Source organism: Electrophorus electricus, chromosome 13, assembly GCF_013358815.1.
Source record: "Electrophorus electricus isolate fEleEle1 chromosome 13, fEleEle1.pri, whole genome shotgun sequence".
Classification (NCBI taxonomy): domain Eukaryota; kingdom Metazoa; phylum Chordata; class Actinopteri; order Gymnotiformes; family Gymnotidae; genus Electrophorus; species Electrophorus electricus.
Genome location: NC_049547.1, coordinates 14,010,781 through 14,033,209, shown reverse-complemented (window position 1 = coordinate 14,033,209; position 22,429 = coordinate 14,010,781). Strand labels below are relative to the sequence as shown.

General features: G+C 40.3%; 1 protein-coding gene across 1 annotated transcript in view; it reads right to left on the bottom strand.

Moving 5' to 3' along the window:
• alk (ALK receptor tyrosine kinase) overlaps positions 1-21,685 on the bottom strand; it is a 236,810-nt gene extending 215,125 nt beyond the window's left edge. The window contains exon 1 of the mRNA XM_027020557.2: positions 20,697-21,685. Within this exon, the coding sequence (XP_026876358.2) occupies positions 20,697-21,444 (748 nt within the window). The 5' untranslated portion in view covers positions 21,445-21,685. The remainder of the gene's footprint in view (positions 1-20,696) is intronic.
• Positions 21,686-22,429: the final 744 nt, after the last annotated feature.

Sequence of the window (22,429 nt, the reverse complement as noted above, 5' to 3'; positions counted from 1 at the left end):
CTATCCATATGCAAATAGGAGAGGATGTGTGATAATCTAGGCCACGGGTACCTTAGATTTGTAATATGAGATATGTTTACCATGTGATTCCAAAGTATTGTTGATTTGCCAGATCAGTTTACTGTTTAGATCATTCAGACAATGAAAAGGTAGCTAGCTTGTGTGTGTGTGTGTGTGTGTGTGTGTGTGTGTGTGTGTGTGTGTGTGTGTGTGTGTGTGTGTGTGTGTGTGCGTTTGCACGTGCAACAATTCCTCATTAAACTGGAGAGCAGATGAAGTCCTCTCCATATAAGACTATGAGAGTCCTGCATTCATGACCTGCTATACTTGACAAACACATTCAAGCACTTTCAGAGCTTTGGTACCTGCTACTTCAAACCCAGATGGTTTGAAACCCAGAAACCATATGGTTTCATCTGACCCTAAAAATAAAAATAGGACATATGAAGATTTGCAAAACAGAAAGTAAGAATAGATTACTTGTTAGTTTGTATATTTATATAACATTGAAAAATTGGTAGTCTCATACTTTCACAGCAGTGTAAGAAATTGCACCAATCTGCATAATTTTAAATAAAACGGGGTGGCAAATACTGGTGTCTCCTCCCTGGTGTGTAGTCATCTGTGCCTCTTTGTTCTGGGGCTTTCTGCCATCCAGCTTGTCTTTAGTAAGCATTTGTGTGCCGTGGCGTTCAGGGCAGCTTATCGTCTTGGCCATTGAAGAGTACTCCACTTTTCAGCAGTGAAAAACCCACTTGCTTTTAGCCGGTCACGGGCCTGCCTCAAGGTGAAGTCCCATCCAGGGAGGTTATGAAGCTGTGGGTTGCAGCTGAGCAATGGGAATGTCTCTGCTACTATGTTTCCCATGTTTTTATCTTTTTTCTTTGTCCATTTCTCATGCCATCACTCTGGTACAGGTGACTCTTGATCTTATCTCTGCATTTGATCCAGTTTCCTCAACACCTGCATTTAGCTACGAAGACAGAACTTTCCAGATGAAACAATTACCAAAAGCGATACAGGCAATAGGTAACCTGCTTTAATGTTCTAGCTAAATAAATACCAGCCAAATACATTGGATAAGCACACTGACCTGCGTTTAACCTCGACATTGTCTGTGAGAGAAGAATGATGCCCTGCAATACAAGCAATCAATTAATCAATGGCTATGGGAGAGGATGTTTAGCCTATAAATTGACCATACTATTTCCTTATGAAGAAGAGTATCATAAAATGCCATCAAATGTCAAGTTATACATAATGTCAGCCACTGTGGCACACTGAAAAAGACCCATGTTGCATGTGAGTGGTGGTTCCGTGGACCCGTGGAGAATAGATTTTATTAATTCATATACCCCCAAAAAATGAATATGAATAGTATTTAAAAAAAACTGTAAAGTTCTGTTTTTAGGCCTGACAGATATTAGACAGAATTTTTTCTTAGGGCATGCCTTGCCCACTCATGCTTTGGCTTTTGATAAGCCATATTATTACTGCATTCATGCTTGCAAGAAAGGCATGGAGGGGGGTTGTATTAATAATTTAAAAGGTATTAATATGCTGAACTGTGTGCTCTTGAGAGGAGGTAAATCATTTTAAACAATTTCAGTTGTATGTGGCAACCAGTGCCCAACATGAGGTGAGAAATAATGAAATGCAGCCTTCCTCTCAATGTTGTCTGCATTTCAGAAGCCTGTTTTAGGAATACAGTGTGTGGTTATGTGATCATCTGTGTCATCAGTGATCAGTTATGTGTGTGTGTGTGTGTGTGTGTGTGTGTGTGTGTGTGTGTGTGTGTGTGTGTGTATGTGAGTGTGTGAGTGTTCACCTGTAAGTGAATATGCAGCACTGCTTAATGGAAGTAATGCAAACTTAGGCTGGTCATTGCAGCCCTGAGCCTTTTGCTGCCAAATTAGATAAGAATGTACATCACTCTCTATTCTGGCATGATAGAAAGCAAGGTAAGTAGACAAGCTTAATGACCCTCTAAAGTTTATGACCTTTTAGCACAGAGATTTCTGCTGTATATAGCGGATAATTTATGTGACATGAAAAGGGGCAGGAAAGAGTTTCCTAATGTTTGTGCAGCATTTCTGTAAGGCTTGATGGGAGACACACAGCATTCACCACAGTATTATTAGCCCACTAAAGTCAGTCATTTGGCATTATAGAGTGGTGACACAAATTCTCCAGTTTCTCCTTAATGTTCTCATTGTCTCTCTTTGCATAGTCTAATTGATTGTTTTCCAGAGTTCTTTTTTTTCTCATTTGTGACTGAGAGTAAATGCAAGATAATACATGAAATATAACAATGCGTATCATGACAATATGTAGGAAAATAATAGACATTTAGTTCTCTGTTCAACCAAAATGTTTTGTGGTATGCACAGAAAATCTATGCATATTTATCCAGTACATGAGCTAAGATGCATCGGCCCTATGTCAGTCAGTCTGTGTAAAACCTGTAAAAACCTGTAGCCATTCTGCCACACTTGTTTCTGGCAGTCCTTTCCTTTAGTGTCAGATGCTGTATACCAGTTGAGTTGGGTGAGTTCACAGCAGGGCCCATGAGGGGCATTATACTGATGGAAGTTATGGTGCACTGTAATTTAAGTAGAACGTAGATATAAAGGAAACAAGGCTTTTATGAAGACCATCATGGGGCCTGAGAATGGAGCCAGTTTTCTCTCTTTCCAGGAGCATGAGTGACTTTTACTAGCTGCAAAAGCTGACAAATCCATTGAAGTTTTGGCAAGAATGATGCTAAATTATGACTCTTTTTCAAAGTACATCTACTTGAATCTTAAAATTATTTTATAGAAACATTGCAGATAATTTTATGAAAACATAAATACGAAAACACATCTGACTGTAAATCTCACCACAATAACAGTTTATAGAGATTTGCAAATGAAACACCAATGCCTTATCCACAACGGCAATGAAACTACACATTGACAGCTGATCAGAGACCTATTAAAAAATGACAATAACCTTATTATCAAATGCCCATAAGATAACAGGAATGAACTAGGATTATAGAAGAACACAAGTCCACTCGCTACTGCCACAGGCTGCCAACACTTGTACAACCATGATTTCTGACGTAAAAGAGTAGCATTCACAAATAAGAACTGGCCTAATTTTATCATGGCAGCATCTAGAAATTTGTGTCTGAGGAGCTGTCTGATTTGGCAATGCTATCCAAATAAATTAACATGCCACCCCAGAGAGTGGCAAGAAGATATACATATTATTGGGACACAACTCCCATTAGAGCAACCCAATACACACTGTTAGAGGGGCAAAGGCTTGCGAGATCCTTAGAGACCAACATGGTCTATTTACATGACACAGCATCAAATATAGCCTTTGGAGACAAAGATCAGAGCACATCCATGACCCAGAGGTTCACAGATAACTTTCATATAAGGGCAAAACGCCTGCATACAGGCTTGTTATATAGTAAATGCGGATGTGTTAGGAAATGTGTATGGATGTAGTGTATTGTCTTTGTATTTATTATTGGTTTATAAAGGGGCTTCTATTTGTATTTTTGCTCTACTTACATGTAACATTTCCAGGGCATCTGCACCATAAATATCTTTAATCTTCAATATTTAGCATGCCGGCCTTTATGGTCAGTTATGCAACTTGTCACATCCCCATTCATGGCTGTGCTCCACAGCTCAGCTGTGCCAGGCTGTTGACCACTGCCTCCTGCTTTCTGCCCTCTCATCAACATCTGCAGCTGATCCACATTAAAGACTCATACTGGCTCACTGCCAGTGTCTGTACAGTGTCTTGACATAGTAAAGTTTGGAGCTTTATGCTTCCTATGTTGAGTATAGTCTGCCTGTGGCTCCAGACCTGTTTGCTCTAATCCTCTGCCTATTACACTGTCTCTGTGTATTGTTTTAACCTATATTAGTCTGTTCATTTGTTCATGACATTGGACTATGTTCTCACTTGCTGTCTGAAATACATTGACTTCAGTTTATGCATTCAGTCTATCTGAGTTGGGTGTTGCACATGTTGTTGCTGCTGAGATTCTTCATACCACAGAGAGGTCAGGAATGCTTTGCAGCTGCCCTGTGGGTACAGAGCCTTTCAAAACAAACAGGTACATTTATTTATATTGTAATATCAACTATTGTCTTCTATGCTTTGCAGTTGCTACAGTTAAATGCATATGGTGAAATATAGCCTTTGAATTTATATTCTTTTGGTCAAGAAGTTTAGAATTAGAGGAGTTGTCTGGGGATTGAACATCAGCTCATAAAAAGGAAAGAACTCCATACCCTTGGCCTCTAGCAAACTTGAACCTGATCATTTATGTTTAGAGATTTGCTGCAATCAGGTGAAGCTCCCTAAGGGTAACATTTCACATGATTCTACCTGTCTTTTTTGGAACTTGTAATTTCCAGTTGTTTTAATATATGCGTTAAAAAATTAAATATATTGGAACATATTGTTTGAAATGGGAACATGTATTTATCTCACCTGAGAAACTAAGCAAGAAAAAGCATGGTGGAGACTATAGAGGGGTGGATTCAAGTCTGCTCACTCATTTAATCACGTTCTTCTGTCTCACGCCAATTAGCTTCCATTAAAATGGTGATGGAGCTCTGCTGGCAGAACAGTTGAAAGGCTGCCAAGTGCTTTTTCTCACTTGCTCACCTTAGCGTTCCCACCATTAGCTGTCCTTTTGCCCATTTTTGTCTCTGTATTGCTTACTCTTTCTTTATCTTAATGCTGAATACAACTCACTCCTTCACTCCTGGCCTTTCATGAGACTTAACCCTGCTCCTCTCCCTCTGGAGATCCTACCACGAAGTGTTTCTGCACATCAGATTCTTGCCATTTATTCAAATAAGCCTACTCAGTAGGAGCTTTGGCTCCAGATCGATGTGCAAATGCCACACGAGTTGCTCAGCTATGGGTAGGCGGCGCATCCACCCCGCCTTCCCAGGACACGGTCATCAGCCAGAGCTGCTCATGCCCAAACCACAGGGCAATGGTGACTGAAGTCTTATCAAGAAAACTGACTATTGTAGCAAAGAAGAGCTACAGACTCCGGTGGCCACAGAGGGACTACTGTCTATCTCATATCAATGCCACAAAGCAGACGTGACTGATGCAGCCGATGACAGCAGAGCTGTCAATAAACCAAATTATCCAATTTGGTCAGTCATACACGTATTGTCTCCAACACTGCATGATGAAGAAATGTCTGCTTAGCTTATTATGTACATTTTCACTGTATAAGCCTTTGATCTCATCATGCTACAATCAGGCTGTGGGGCTGGTATAATTGTTTAATTGCACAACTGAACTTTAATACAATTTTTATTTTTTCAATTTCAATTTTTATTTTATTTTCAACATTTTTAACTGCTCCTTAACTGTAAAGGATTTAGATTTTTAAGGATTGCTTAAACCTGCTGGCAGCTCTTTCCCCCTTTCTGTGAAACATTATACCTCTTTACAGGATCCTCAAATCCCTTTGTTTTTTTCTTAGCACTCTTTATGAACCCGGGCTCATGCACCTGTCAGTGCCATCATTGGAGGCAGTTTTGGCTCCTTAGCAACTAACCCTGCCTCATTAAGTGCATCACTTTAAAAGGTGTTTCATGACCCATGAAAACTGGCAGTCTCCGTCCGCGCCAAGGCCTCATGTCGGCCAGGCTGAATTGATCAGCCCGGCAAAACAGGTTGGTAAACAGTCAGCCATGGGTACAAACATAAAGCGTGAGAGCAGAGAAAATGGCTGCTATCTCGTCTTTCTTCAGTGACAGCTATAAAGCCAATACAATCAGTCTTTAATGGCCTCTTCCCCTTGGATGGTCCCTGTTTAATCAGAATAAGAGCAGGAGGCAGCCTCTGTGCCCAGGCACTGCCATTCATTTTTCCTCCCCCATTGGTTTGTTTGTTTTTTTATTGCCTCTCTGGTGAGGGTCTGGCATTCATCAGACATCTGATTGAGCCCTGCTCAATACTAAAGCAGTAAAGCGAGGAGAGACGGAGGACTAGAGGCCCGCCGCATCACTGTTCAGAGCAAGCTGAGCGTGGCTCCCATCTGGAGGTCCGGGCCTCGGTCTCTCCTCAATGACTTCCCTGCCATGTGCCGTCTGCAGCCTGGCTAGCTTTCACTCTGCTTCTATTGGTATTTGTCTCTGGGAATCTTGACAGCATGCTCCAAATGGGAGGCTGAGAGGTACCAGCCCAATGCTGGTATGTGACGTCCCTGCAGTGCAAGTGATGGCATGACCCTACATGTAGGCACACAGTTGCACTCTGTGACAGACTCTAAGTCAAATGTTCATAGGGACTCTGTGAGTGGCAGACGGGATTGGAGGGGGCTCACTCTCACCTCAGCGGCCAGTTGAGCAGCTACCACATGGTCAGGAATGAGTGTAAATGGGCTGATCAGAGATGCTGTCAGGTTTCTGATTCTCAGGGGAGGCAGATCCTATTCCCTGCACTCATTAGCTGTCGCTCACTCCTACGCAGGTAGCTGGAGAGCACCTACTGCCCGGTCTGTGGGGTCCCATTGCTGGGCCAGAATAGAGCCACTTACAGTTTAGTCCAATGAGCTTGTCTCTTAAATATGACTATTCTTGCTGTCAGACAGAAGAGCTGCAGACAGAACAGAATCGTTCTAAGCTGCTGTGTGAAAACAAGCATGTACCACTCTAAGCTGTCCCGGTCAAATCAGCCCCTTTTCACTCTTTGTGTTCTCTGAGCTCCTGCCTGAGATTTGAGTGGAGTACCAAAAGAGGATAGGGAGAAAATGTGAATGAAACATGTAGAGCCTTATATAAATAACAAATTATAAAATGAGATTCCAGCAAACATATCCACATTAAAATACTCTGGCTGAAATGTTGCATTAAACCATTTGTCCTTGTAAAAATCATATGTGGCCGTTAAAAATGCCAAAGTTCTTTCCAGCCTTGACAGTGCAGAGATTACTTGTCTCCTATTCAGTCTTGTTCCCTCAGTCTAAATACATAAGTCAGAGACTGAAACATTTTATTCGTGTTTGACCCTTGACAGCATACATTTCACATGTGCCTTGTCACTTGAGGAGTTGGTATGTCATTTCCTGTTGCTACAGTCATATTGAGATTTCTGTTCATTCAGGGGTGAATTTGATTTATGTGTTAGTCAGTGACTATCTTCCCATTCTCCCATTATAGAATCAGAAGTCAAAGAAGTCAAGTTAGGTAGCAAAAATGAGCCTGTCTAGACAAGGCATCAGAATGCATGTCCATTTTAGGTCATTTGGTTATGGCTCTTTTAAGATTGTGAAAGGCAACTTTTCTCTCTTTACTCAAAGACATTTTTAACCAGGCCGTGTCTCTCCATTCCATTTCTGTCTGATCTTCTGCTTTGCTGGTGCAATGACAGTGCAATTTTTTTTTTAGAGGGGTCAGCAATTTTGATGCTAAAAAGGCTAAAAATGCAGCTTAGCCAACAGCAGAAATATTGCCAACACAAAGGGGAAAAAACCTTCTTACTCCCTTGACACACTGCCAGTTCCATCTATAACACCTTTCTCATCTTGTCCTGGTCCTTTTCACGCCCACAGAATGAACCAGCATGTCAGGAAATATGTGAGCAAGATGAATGGGTCAGAATCAGGGCTTGGAAGGCAAGTCAATGGTCTGTCCAAGAAGGGCAAAGCAGGCATGCCTAGTTGGCACCAGCAGAGATGCACTGCATTTGAATATACTGTGCTAATGCATCAGCTCAGGGCACTGGCTGAAATATAGAATGCTTTAACAAAGCTTTCAAGGCCAATATATCCCAGAATGTAATAGCATCCCATCTGATATTATGCACTTATGGCAGAGCTAAAATAAACCTTAATGTCTTGGGTACACACACTGGTATCTGCCATTCTGCAGAGTCCTCTCAGTGGATTCTAACCCCGTAAAATGGATCTGTATGTGAAATATGAGCATTGTGTGTCACTGCATCATCTGGCACTACAGTGAGGAAACATGGCACACCGCCACACTCATCTGCTCTCAATGGTTGAATGCAATCTCTTTCAAACAAGTTTGAGCATGAAAGTAGTTTGAGACCAAAGGTAACTGGTTTTTGATTAAATACAACCGACACAAGTGAGTCAGTGATTCAGTCTGTGATTTAATTGCAATGTGAATAAATTAAATTTTTTTAAAATATATTAGAATTAAGTACAGCTTTATTTTAGCATGAATGGATTTGACAAGTTTTTTTGTTCTTGATATTGTTTATTGAACTGATCATTTTCAATAATACTTAAAAAAAGCATTCTGCATAGATAGGTTAAAAGTGCAAATTTAAATGCAGATGTTACCTGAATTCTTCATAACCGCTTTGGTTGTCAGACCCTGGACAGTTCTTAGTCCATCTATCAGCAAATCGTCTCGCACTCAAACAAAGATGAGCATGTACAAACAAAGCAGGGACAGTAAATAAACAGGCACCAGTGATGATTGATGTTTTTTTTCTCTCTCACACTACATGCAAACAGTACTCCCTCCCCCAACAGTTTTCAATTATGTGCCATATCTCAGCCAGAATAGTCTGTGCTCTCAAGTGTAGAGCTACTGCAGCCTTAGTGTTTGAATTTCAACCATCATTTCCTCCTCACACTCCGGGAGAAAGACAGACAGACAGACGGAAAGTTTGACTCTGTCAAAACTCTGGCATCTCTCTCTCGTTCTCTCTCTTTCTCATTCTCTCTCTCCCTCTCCTTCTCTCTGGTTCTCTTTCTCTCTCTTTCTCTCTCTCTCTTTCTTTCTCTGCTGCTCAGGCTGGGAAGAAGATAAGCTAAGTGTGGCTGAATGTATGTGAAAAGTGTGTGTGGCACTCTGCATTCAGATGCAGTGACGTGACTCCGGGGGAGCTTTTGCCAAGCACACCACACTGCGTGCTGTCGTGGCATGAGCCGGCGATAAGCTCGACACTCCCTCCTGCCCTGCTTCCCCACTTCCCTGTCCACCCCCCCTAAAACACCGGTAGACCCCTGCTCACCTCCCTACCTATTCTCCAGTGTGGCCTGCTCCAACAGAGCAGCGCTGGGAGATGAAGCAAAGTGTGTGACCCACAAAAAGATTTGGCGGAGGATTATTGTACGACAGCACACTTTGTACCAACTCACACCTCTACATTCACGCTATCTGATATCACGTTACATGCATCCTCTTCTTCTGAGGCTCCTCCCCTGTCAACAATCTTTGTAGAGAACATTTTAGAGTCAGTACCTCATCTTAAGCCTAAATAGGGAAAGAGAAGTCAAGGATTATGCCTTCTGCTGCTATTGTGGGTATATTAGGTAGAATGGACACAGCTCTCAGCAGCCTTGGCGTTCTTAATTTGTTGCTTTGCAGATGATTCTCAGAGCTCCAACCCTGATTCTCTCTCTAATGTGCTTATTCCTTGTCATCAATGCTCACGTGAGACTTGCTTGTGGTCCATGTGGGAATTGATCTCACCTTGACTGTCAGCTGGATCTTTGTGTTAACACATTTTAGTGATTATTAGCCACATACCAACGCCATCCACCATGCACAGGTGCACGCACACACAAACTAACACACACACACACACACACACACACACACACACACACACACACACACACACACACACACACACACACACACACACACACACACACGTGTGTGCTTCAAGAAGCAGACGCTGCAGTCACACTAGCCAGCTGCTAGAAACACATGCTTGTCAGAACAATGATGAACGCTACCCTAAAATTTGTCTGGGCTGCAAATAGCCTAAACTCATCATTTTAGGATCCTTTGGCTTTTTAAGACATCGGTCATTTCTGTTACTGCCCTGTTGGATTGAAAATGTACTGCTTGACTAATTACCTAGGAAATGGGATATTATTAAGAAATAGGCTTCACACTGAAGAGCTCATAGCAGCACACTTCTGATCAGACCTCTCGTTAAGGTGTTCAGATTTGGTGGAGAACTTTTAATAAGAGCTGTCTAATAGACTTTACTTTTCATTAAAATTCCAACATCTTATGCAGCAGTGTTTAAAAATGTCCAATATCTTCACTTAGTTTTCATAATTACCAAAGTCTGAGCCAAGAGAGCCTTTATTAGACATTCAGTCTCAAAGAAGGGGACAAACCATGTGCAGTGCCATGCAATAGTACAACAAAAAGACAAGGGAAAAATGAATTAAATGAGATGTTACTGAAGAATTGTTTTTAGTCATTTAATGAAAAAATAAATTACATTAATAATACAGGTGAAAGAATAAATGTATCAATGATAGTTTTCCTATATATATATATATATATATATATAGGTAGTTTCTTTTCAACTAAGCCTTAAATTGTTATTGTCTCATGTATTATGGAATTCTTTTGGGGTTTTACCAGTGGTCTCTCTCTAGCTTTCATTTTCTCTCTGTCTGTTTTGCTTTCCCTTGCTGTAGGTAAACTATCCCAAACAAATGATTATGAAAATATTTATTATGCTTCCCTTGTGTAGAAAGAAGTGTGGAACATATTTGTTTGAATAATCAGTTAATGGTGGATCATGCATAAAGAGAACTGTAAAAAGAATAATTTAGGACTTACCCATATTATTACATAAGTGCATGAGATAAAACTTTGAAAGTTTTCAGTGAATTCAACTTAAATTACAGTGTATTCTTTATCAAGCCCCTTTTATTTTTATGTACATCCAGAGGAGTGCACTGACCGACCCCAAGCTCTGCCTTTTTCCTTTAAGCTCCAATCACAGTTTAGCAACTACACCTGAAATCAACCTGAGGAATTGCATAGATGTGGCAGTAGTTGTCCTGGATGCTCTGGACTGGTTCCTTTATCTTTTTTTTTCAAAACCCAAATAGAAAATTACTATTTAAATAATAGCAGCTTATTCAGCTATAGGAAAGATCTCAATATAAGCTGAACACAGCAGCTGAAAAATAACAGCTAGTGAAAAAATCATATTTTGTTACACCTTTTAGCTTCTTCCCCACAAAAATCTCATTAGAAACTGAGCAAATTTAGCACTTACTAACCTAAACATAAGGCAGCCTATGTGACTACTTCACAAAAACAATTTCTGACCAACTGCTGAATTGCCAATCCCTTTTTTCTAGATAATATTGTTTTTGTTATTGGTTCATTCAAAGAGAGAGAAGTGGTACCTAATCTATTTAAATACTGAGCTGCAACTCGGTATTACTTACTGATTAAAACGTCACAAATTCAGAAGTTCTCTCCTTTGCTGTTTTCACTTTTTTATTTCAGTTTCTTTAAAACAATTAAATTGGTATTATTATTAACAATTAATAGGTAAACAAGATCTACTGAAGATTGAATCCTATCAAACTCTAGTCATATAACATCTGTTTTAACCTTACATAATGTAAATGACCATCAAAAGATGCTCTCTGTTTATTCATTTTTTGTGTGTATTCATTTATTCATTACCACTTTATTGTCCTTTGAAGATAGACATAACAATGCATTGACTTATTTTGACAATGTTGCTGATTTTTGATAGCTCATGTTGTATGTATGTAATGAACAGGAGGGAATACTCAGTTAATGATGAAGGATTATATGTTGAAAGGTTCTATTTGTGAATTTATGACCTCACTAGAAGAAGAACCAGGCAATTTGAGACCATTTGCTAAATATATGTTTATCTTTACTAGAACTTCAAGATCACTTGCATAACATTTATGGTTACTTGTGTGTATGTGAACTATGTACTTTGCTTTCCAACAATTTCATCCTAGTTAATTGTTTTCATCTTTAAACCACTTAAGGTGCAAAATGTTGTGTTTGTTTTACATTTATATTTACATTTATCTGACACTTTTATCCAAAGCAACTTACAATTTAGTTTTCTTTGTTTAATTTGTGAATGGTGGTGTATATATATGATATTTTCTATGGCATTATGCGACACTGTATGGTATTTAGGTATCTTGATTTGTCTTTTATTGACATTTTGTAAAGGAAAAGCTTACTTCTTTATTATTTAAAAGCTTATTTTTTTACTTATTAATATCTAACAGCTTACTTATTTTTATTGAGCAACTTAAGAAATGAGGCATGGTTTGTTGGTTATCCATGATTTTTTGGCAGGGGGGGTTGTAATTCCCTACAATGAATTCATGGAACTTGTAAATTATCATGACTCATCAGTCCTTGAGTTGGCCATCATTCAGCTGGTGCTGCTACACAGAAATCAGCAGCAGGTGGGACTTGGATTGGGTCAATTATCAGCTCCCATACTACTTTAGTGGTGTGGACACAAATGATGTTGTTGTACCCAAAATAGTTGGTCCCTCTAAATATGTACAAACTAAACCCCACTTTTAGACCAAATGCATTACCCTATGTAGCATATGTTTAATGCAAGAATATGGACTGTGTAATGGTGGCAAGTAATTGTCCCATGTCTCATGACAAATTATATTTCTCAGCAGGGTCATTTTATGGTACGTGATAGGCTACTTCATAGCACACTGCATTCCAGTTTCTACTATGTGGATGGTGACATATATCACACAACTATATTAAAAGTATAAAGATCACCTTGCAGCATCATGTAATCATACAATATTCTCTCTGTTAAACATACACACTTGTGTGTGAGCGCACGCACACACACACACACACACAGACACACACACACACACACACACACACACACACACACACACACAACCAGCTCAACACACAGGAGAGTATATTTCACTAATAATTTGCTTTTACATGTCTAGCTCTTAGCTGCACAATGTAGGCCAGTGTAATAGGAAAGACCAATTTATCAAAAACTCATGAGCTGCAAGAAAATATATCCACCATAAGTACCCAGCACATAAGGGAATGAAGATAAAGAAATATGGGAACAATACTAAAGTCACCTTGAATTACCTGAACAATAACGTGTCCTACACAACCACTGAAAATTATCTTAAAAATTAATATTCCATCTTGCATCAATTAGGTGATGAAATGTGTATAACCTTGATGGTAATATCAAACAAGCAATTCTTCTTTCTGTGATTCAGCTTCTTTACAAATGGTAATTAGAGCATTACTGGGTGTAACCTTGAAGGGCATATAGTTCGTTAATAAACTTTTAAAATCTCTCTAGTCTGTTTACATAAATAAAATATAAATAAATTGATGGATGAATGAATGAACAAATGAAAGAAAGCTTTGAAATAGAGCTTTATGATTGTTTTCTTGATTAAGTACATCATGTGCTCAGCTTTAAAACCACAATAACTGTAAAGATGGCATAATTAGCTAGCATAGTATGTAACATTTATTTATAGAGTACATTTCTACAACTGCTGTTGATCCAAACTACAACAATGAATTATACCTGTGTTGGTTTGTATTAGTGAATAATCATACTTTGAAAATACCAAATAAAACATGTTTGCAAATGAAGTTTCAATAAACATAATCATGCCTCTTAGATGATGTACTAAACTTGCTCAGATCTAATCTGTATATCTGAAAGCAAAACACCCCATTAAGTAAACATATGTTGGTTCTCCACATTATCTTTGGTTTTGCATATGCTAAGTTTTAGAAAAAGAGACCAGATTGGAGAATGAAGTTCATGTCTGCCTATTACACACTGTTGGAGTTCTATTTATAGTGCTTTCTCACTGAATCCAGACATGCACATATTTAATTAGCTGGATTACTTGAATTACTTATTTAAATTGCTGGAGAATACTCTAGATAACCTTATATTAATTTAGAAAGTCATTTTATTTACATAATTACATTTTTGTAGAACCTGATCATTTGTTGGGTTAAGTATACATTCATACATCTGTATGGCTAACAGCCTTAAACATATAGCAAAAGAAACAGAACAACGTGTCAGAGGGATAAGATATACTCTGGTGTGCTAAATCATTAAAATGTATCAATCACAGTCCAGCAGAAACATTGCAGTCTGTGCCCATTCCCCATAGCTTAGCTATTAAAGTATTCTCAAATTGCATGTTTGGCCTTTGTCACAATTGGCCACCCTCCTGGCATCCCATAGTTTCCCTGTCGTGTCTGTTTTCCTTTACTTCCTTGTTCCATTTCTTGATTTCTTTTTCTCCACCCCTCGTCTGTTCCTCAATCCCACTCCTTGTTTTGATTTTTGCTGTTCTTATGTTCACCGGTGTCTGGTTAATCTTTAATTGTCTTGCTTATTTAAACCCTGTGTTTTGTTCACTAGGTTGTCGGTTATTTTGATAAGTTTGGTTTGTCCCGTCATGCTCAGATTGTTCCCGCTATCTTTGTTGTCGCTCTTGCTTTTCCATTTGCCTAGTTCGTTTGTTACTTTGCCTTAGTCTTCTTCCCGTGTCTCTGTTTTATTAGCCTCCCTTGTTTAGTTTCCCTCGTTTATTAAAGAACCTCCTGCATCTGCATTCCGCCTCTCGCCTCTTCCCTGTAAAAACATTACAGAATAACCAACTGCTAACAAGAATGCAGCAGGAGGGCCTCGTTAAATCACATTGTGTTCTGTCACCTTCAGTTCAGCCACCTTCACGCCACACTACAAGGGACGCTGGTTTACTCCCAGAAGAGGAGTTTGATTATCTCAAGGCTCTGCCCTCTACGCTTAAGGCTGGGAAGCCTTTAGTTTTGCCCTCACTTATGGCAACCCTGAGTGAGTAAGATGGGGAGGACAAGTCTGTTGGGAGATTTATTATGCAGTGCCGCATATACTTTCAGAATCTGACCTGCCCTAATCCCCCCGAACTAGTGAAAGTGCTGTTCATGAAAACCTTTCTTCAGGATAAAGCAATAGAGGGGTGAGATAATATTCCAGCACGGAGCTCAAGAGACTAGGACAGTGGAGGGGTTCTTCCAGCTGTTAACAGCACAATTTGCTGCAACCCCACCATACCAGCCTTCTGTAGCTACTACCCTCTCAGCCACCCCGAAAATCCATCTCACCAGCGTAGAGGATGTCACCCAGCCTGATCCAGTCCCTGTTCCCGGCGTGAGAGACACCACCGCCTGTTTTGATCCAGTCTCTGCCTCCAGTGTGAAAGACACCACCTGTCCTGCTCCTGCTTCTGGTGTAGTGGATGCCACCTAATCCAGTCCCTGCTTCCGGTGTCGAAGATGCCTCCTGTCCTGATCCAGTCCCTTCCTCCAGTGCGGAAGACGCCACCCATCCTGATCCAGTCCCTTCCTCTGGTGTGGAAGATGCTGCCCATCCTGATCCAGTCCCTGCCTCCGGTGCGGAAGACGCCACCCATCCTGCTCCTGCTTCTGGTGTAGTGGATGCCAACTATCCTGTTACCAGGTCTGTCTAAACATATAGACCTGTTGGACCTGCCTCCACTGATCTCCCAAAGCACCTCTGGACCTCTCAGGCCCACTGCTGACCACCAAAGCCGCACCCCCCAGACCTCCCAGCAGTACCGCTGACCGCCGAAGCTGTGCCGGCAGACCTCCTGGGCCCGCTGTTGACTAATGTAGCTGCCCCTCTGGTCTTTCCTGGCCCGTTTGCAACAACTGCAGGTCGGGACCTGCCCCCAGCCAGACTCTATTTCTGGAGTAAAGGACGCTACTCAGCCAGTCCCTGTTTCTGGCATGGAGATCGTCGCCCTACCAGTTCCTTTTCTGGGAGTGGATGAAGCCACTCTGCATGTCCCTGCGCCTCATGCCAGGCCTGTCCCTGTGGTTGTTCCTCGAGACTCCACTATGCCCCCAATAATTGTTGCAAGTGGGGCTCCTAAGACACTTAGGACTCCTTCGGCCACTCATTGCAGTCAGCCAGCAACCCTAAAGGCCTCCCTGTTGACCCCTCAGACCCATGTAGCTTCTATGTCTACACCCTGTGCAATTCCTGTAACTCCTATGTCTACACCCTGTGCAATTCCTGTAACTCCTCTGCCCCCTGAGGCTGCTGTGCCAGCCCCCATTACTGCCCCCATGTCTGCTTCTGTTTCCTCAGTTAATATTTTGCCTGCTCCTGTTCCTGGTTTTGTCCATGTTCCAGTCTATACATCCATGCCTGTTTCTGTTACTATAGTTAGATCTGTTACCCTGCTTTGTAGCATCAGTGTTCCATTACCTGTTCCAGTACCCATACTCATGCCTGTGGTGTATTTTGTTCCTGTGCCTGTTTCTGTTGTGCTGAAATACTTACCACTGTCTTTGCTTCTGTTCCTGTCCCCGTTCCCACAGCTGTGCACAGTCCTAATGTTTCTCCTCTCTTCTCTTCTCTTGTATCTGTGCCTGCCTCCTGTTCCAACCATGTCTCCAGGCCAACTCATGTTCCCCATCTGGCTTCTGTCCCTCAATCTGCCCCAACTCTGCTACCTATCCAGGGTTTAGCCCTGAGTCCCATGCATGCCCCTGGTCTTGCCACAATCTCTGTTTGTAGTCCTGTCCCTGGTCCTGTTCCTACTTCTTTGTTTACTCCATGTGTCCTCTCATCTGTTTCTGCTCCTCAACCAGGTCCTATTTCAAGTTCCTATGTCCAGATTGGCTTCCTCAATGTCCATTAATTCTGTTACCTGTCCTGCCTTGTCATCCCTAGCTTCGCCTTTTGGCCCTGTCTCTGCCACAATCCTGGCATCCCTGTTTTCATAGTTTCCCTGTCGTGTCTCTTTTCCTTTACTTCCATGCTTAGTTTTCTCTGCCCCTCATCTATTCTTCAGTTCCACTCCTTGTTTTGTTTTTCACTGTTCTTATGTTCACCTGTGTCTGGTTAGTCTTTAATTGTCTTGGTTATTTAAGTGCTGTGATTTGTTCCCTAGGTTGTCAGTTATTTTGGTAAGTTTGGTATGTCCCATCTTGCTCAGATTGTTCCCACTATCTCTGTTGTCACCCTTGCTTTTCCGTTTGCCTAGTTCGTGTGTTACTTTGCCTTACTGTTCTCCCCGTGTCTCTGTTTTATTAGCCTCCCTTGTTTAGTTTCCCTCGTTTATTAAAGAACCTTCTGCATCTGCATTCTGCCTCTCGCCTTCAAATACAGCCTTCAAATAAGCCCAACTGTAGATAACCCTTGAGATTCCAGTCATATTAGCATTGTAGATAGATGGTGATAGGTTAGAAGGACAACTCATTAAGATGCATTGATTTTTATCTGACTAAGCCAAGTATTACAGCCCAATAAAGGAGGATGCCACTGAATGAAGAAAGAGCATAGCTGTCTCTCTTGAACATACTCTACACTCCCCTAAGGATGGAAGGACTGTGGTAAATTGCTGAAATTGCTGTAACTATGTTAAAATGATTTTGGTTGGCCTCCGCTCATTAGTTAGTTAGTCATGCGATGAAGATTTGGAGCTGTACAAAAGTACTCTGCTGCTTTAATACACACTTCTCATGTATGTGAAATGTTCATACCCCTGTGCAAAGATTTATTTGGCTCAAGTAACACTAGGACAATGTTTTAGCATATAGCAAGAGGTTAGGCATTTTTGCCAAGAGAAAAGACATAAAAACTCAAAGAAAAGATAAAAATCAGGAAGACAAAATATGCTGGGGACAAATATGAGGAAAACAGGCAAGAAAAGTAAGAGGAGAAAGAAACTTCCAGATTGGCCCAGTTTTGTGGCTGCAGAGAACCAATATACTCTGAGGTGATATCAGAAGAGGGACTCAAATTCTTGACATACTTTGGGTGTCACAATGGAGAAGGTGTGAAACCTCAGGGATGTTCCTGGGAGAACACATAAATCTGCATAGTTTATGAAGGTAAAGTCCTTTATTAATGAGACTAAACATGGTTGTTTGCTGTGAAATAACTGTTAAATCAATTAAAGGTGAATATATTTGTTAGACACAGATCAATAATAAAGATTTAAAGTTAAATCACTTCATTAACTAAGTAACATAAATGATCATGAACACTGCAGTCCAAACATTGCATTTTGGCTGATATTTTGTAACTAGAAGGGACGATTATCAGGACTAGATATGGATTTCTAAAACATATTGATCTTTGAAGTAATCCACTCTGTGGTTTGACTGGGGTGCTGAACTGCAGTCTATGACCTCTTATGTCTGTTGATTATAAAACACATGTATAATGAACCTGTCATTGCTAAATGTTGAGATCAAACTGACAGCTATAGACCAATCGCTTACTAGGGTAACAGTGTCACTTCAGAATGACTGCTTGTTCACCATCTGGGTGAAATGCATATGTCAGAATTAGTTCTGAAATAAACAAGTATGAGTACCTTACAAGCACTGAATTTGAGCCAGCAGCTAAACTGATCTTAATCATACTTTTAGGTGATGCTGCATATAAGACAATGTATAAACAAGTTTTCCTATCAACCACTTCTGATTTCTCCTAGTAATTTTAACATCCAGTTGAACACATGCTCATGTAGGCAATTGCGGAAAGTTTCGTAAGCTAATGCCTTCACTGAATTGACAAAAGACAGCAAAATGGCACATGAACAACAGCAATGAATCAACCACTAGCTCATAGAATATAAGAACATACTTTTTCATTTGGATGAATCGAATATTTCTATTCAGTTTAAAATAGTAATCTTGTAATTGCAATTGTTGTCTCAATAGTGTCTTCATGTAAAATAATTCTCCCAGTTGTTTTCACAGACCAATAATTTCTTCACTAAGCTTCACACACACAGAGATAATAGGCTTATGTTTTCCAAACAAATCCTAGAACACATGTCCTAAGCCATACTTGATGCTCAGTGCACAAAAGTCAAGGCAGTCTTAGCAAGACTAGCCAAGGCACAGTTGTCAGAAAAGCTGCATGCATAGCTTTGAACCAAACAGTGGTATACAGGATTCAAATAAGACTAGCATTTTCAGGATCTCTTTGCAAACACAAAATGTAGCGGCCACAGAGGTTAAAGTGTGCTGTTATTGAGATACCAAGTTTCACTGTGAATTCCGTAGTGAAAGAGATAAACTGTTCCAACCAGGCATCTTATTGATTCTCTCTTATCCAGTGAATGGGAGAGATGCGTACAAGAGAGGCATATCCATTGGGGGCCATTTTCAAGCCCACTCAGACAATAAATGTTGCTGTCAGTTAAAAAAAAAATGCACTTTTTCACTTTCGTAACCAAATGCATTTCTTATTTACCTTTGCAGAGCCCATGAACTTTCCATGTTACATAGAATCTGCATTTTCTTTGCTTTTTATCTGCCTATATGATGACATAAGCTTGTTCTTAGAGTTGTCATGCTGTCTGTTACTGCTGATGGTAATTGATCTTTTCTGATGTCTTGTGTTTAATAAAATCTATCTGTGGAAGAAAAAGCATAGATATTGATATGTAAAGGAAAAAGAAAACTGATTGTAAAAAGTCATACAAAACACCATAGAGGACAGATGATCTTACAACTTCCTTGCTCTAGGGTGGGATAAATATTCGAATCCTTCTCATAGTGGTATAACACTCTAGGACTTTGTATGGTTAAGAACATCAGAGCACTGAGATCACCAATAAAGCCAACCAATGCCCACTGGCAATGAAAGCATATACATGGATTCGTTTACCACATTGATTTGACTTAGCAAAAGTAGGTAATATCATCCCTGAAGTGTACAACCTGTACCTTTACATAAGCAATACTCAAGAAATGAAATTTTATGAAATCTCAATAAGTTATTGACAGTATATATGATTAGTTAACAATAAAGCTTATCTAAGTGGATTCCTTACTGTAAAATGCGTTGGATTCAAACAACAATAACAATATATAACTGGCCATAATAACAATATGTAACAAGTAAGAATCATTTCCACAGTTGAAATAAAGTATTTTAGATCACTGGTCATATACTGATCATTAAACAAATGTATGTACATTAAGTGCATTGCAGCCATAATGATTTGCATATTCATATAGTGACTGATAAGAAATTGTTCAAACCACCAATTCCGCAGGGCCTTTTTAACCTTGAACATTGAATAGCACACACATGTCCAGGCTATCCCACTTAAGAGTTATGGTTTTCATTCTTTCTGTTTGCTTTCTAATCAACATGCATTTTCCAAGGGCAGGTTAATTACAAATAGCTGCATTGTTAACAGTTGTACCACAGAAGTAGAAATCGAATAACCAAGGCCATGTCATGTAGTCCCCCAACTTTAAAACAATTATCCTATATGCATCCAGGTCTGAAATACCTCTACCAAAAAATTATGTATTAATTAGAGCTAATTACACTGCTATGACTGTGTGGGAAAAAAACTTCACCCCTGGATACTGACATGGTGAGACTAAGCTCAGCTGTGGATTCTGTTTAAAGTAATAATAGTTTAATACTAGATTTATTTTATAACCTTTATTGCTGCCTGCCATGGTACTTTGAAAGGTTTACTCATCTGTCAACAATGAAATGTTACAGAGCAACAATCGTTTAAATGCGTAAATGTGTCAGTATATAGGCATACAGCCCATTTGCAAGATTGTTGAAGGCAAAATAACACTGGAAGTGTGCAATTCTACTGAACTACCTTTTAAGGTTTTCACATTAATATGAATGTGTCGTTTGATAAGTGTTGTTTGTTTATATAAAAAATTCTAATTTCAAAACATTGCTAAATCAATAAACAGCAAAATGAACAAATATTAAATGTTTGCTTGCAAACTATTAGGTTTATAACTATTTTTTTAATAATTTTTTTTATTTATAATTGTATAACTATTTTATTGTCTTCTTACCACTTGAGGCGATCTGTAGTAATAGCCGGGCGTCAGCAGCCCGGATGGCCGCGGAGTACTTGTCCTCTTTCCCTGGAACCTGAGCTTTCCGCTCCGGCATAAGTCGAACCCTCAGCCTACCTCCTTCGGCTCCGAGCCACCATTCCAAAATACGTGTTAGGTCAATTTCCAGAAATAAGACCGGTGCATCCTCGTAAACAGCTAGCCCTCCGCATCCAGCCTTAACCATATCTTCACCTATCTCTACCACAACTTGATTTGATTTTCGGCTGGCCTTTGTCAAGCCTAAATTCAGAACTTTGGGCATCGGCCGCTTGTGTCGATACGGGAGCTGTCCAGTGCTAGATCCGTTCAACCTTTCTGCCCCCATGCTGTCCATCGCGGCCAACTTTGTGTCAAGCAAACTGGCGATGGTTTTTTGCAAGGGTATGCAGTGCATTCGTAAGTTAGCGCGCACCGTATAACATCCGTTATAAGTCAGGCAGTCTCCATTTAGCGGGCGTTTAATAAACATTGCCATATAGTGTCGCAAAAGAGACGGGACAGCAAAATCAACAGACAGGGTCTTTCTCTTGAGTCTAGAGCTAAAGGTTTGGTTTGAATCCTTTTTGCCGCTTGCCTCCAGTGTGCTATTAACAAGAACAGACGTGGCAAAAGTAAGTCCGTTTGTGCCTTTTTGCGAGGCGCACTGCAGCTCGATCAAAAATGCCGCAGAGCAAATGAAAAAGTATAACATCCTAGCCGTCATGGTTAAGGTCGAAATGAACCTGGTTTCGTTGCTGCTGATGTTGATCCCTTCCGTTCCTACTCTCGTTCCATACAGACCGAAAGGTTAAGTCAAGAGGCGAATCGATGGTCATACAGACTGTGTATTTTCTTGGATTGGTCTCATCGTGAGACAGGTTTGCTACATATTTGTTCCGTGAAAGCTTTTACTGTGGTGTGGCTGTCTCCTTCTCGTTCCCAACGAAAAGTGCTGTCTTCTGCTTGTAAACGGTTTCCTTTACCAAAAAAAAAAAAAAAAAAAAAAAAAAAAAAAAAAAAAAAAAATCTGTGTTTCGCCTCCAGTGATGCTGCTTGGTATGCTTGACAAGTCTTCTCCTGGGATGGTCAAAGGGTCCTTGTATCTGCACGCAATACTGTCGAGGCAATGCAAGAAGTCGTTCTGTCAGCAAATAGTCTACTGTAGGCGCAGTATCGTTCTCTTCTCTTAAATTTCTTCCAACGGTCGTATCTCGGTTCCACAGATGTCGTATAGTCAGGCCACTCTTTTCGAAACCAATATATATAGATATCTCCAAACTGTGACCACAGAGTCAAACGTGAATTAAGACGATAATATTATTTTAAAACTGGAATCAACAGATTGTAATCTTTTTTTTTCCCTTTGGATAGTCTGTTCACTGCGAGAGGACTCACCTTCGTAGCCAGTCAGCCAGTTTTGCTTTTTCAAAGCGATTTGTTCATTTTAGCTAGTTGCCGCGTGTGCGCACGTCTATTCTGTTTGTACCACCTTGGCATACCACATCTTGATCGTAAACTCACTTCAGCAAATCTTGACGTCATAACATCTAGCAAGTCATTCAAGAGTAATAGTCAAACATCATGACGGTCAAACATGACTAAAATTGCGGCGGGCTCATCACAGAGGGTTGTGCACGTTCGTTGTTGTTAGGTTGAGCTGTCGTTGAGAGGTTTGAATCTCACTGAATTTATGGCAGCAATTCTGGATT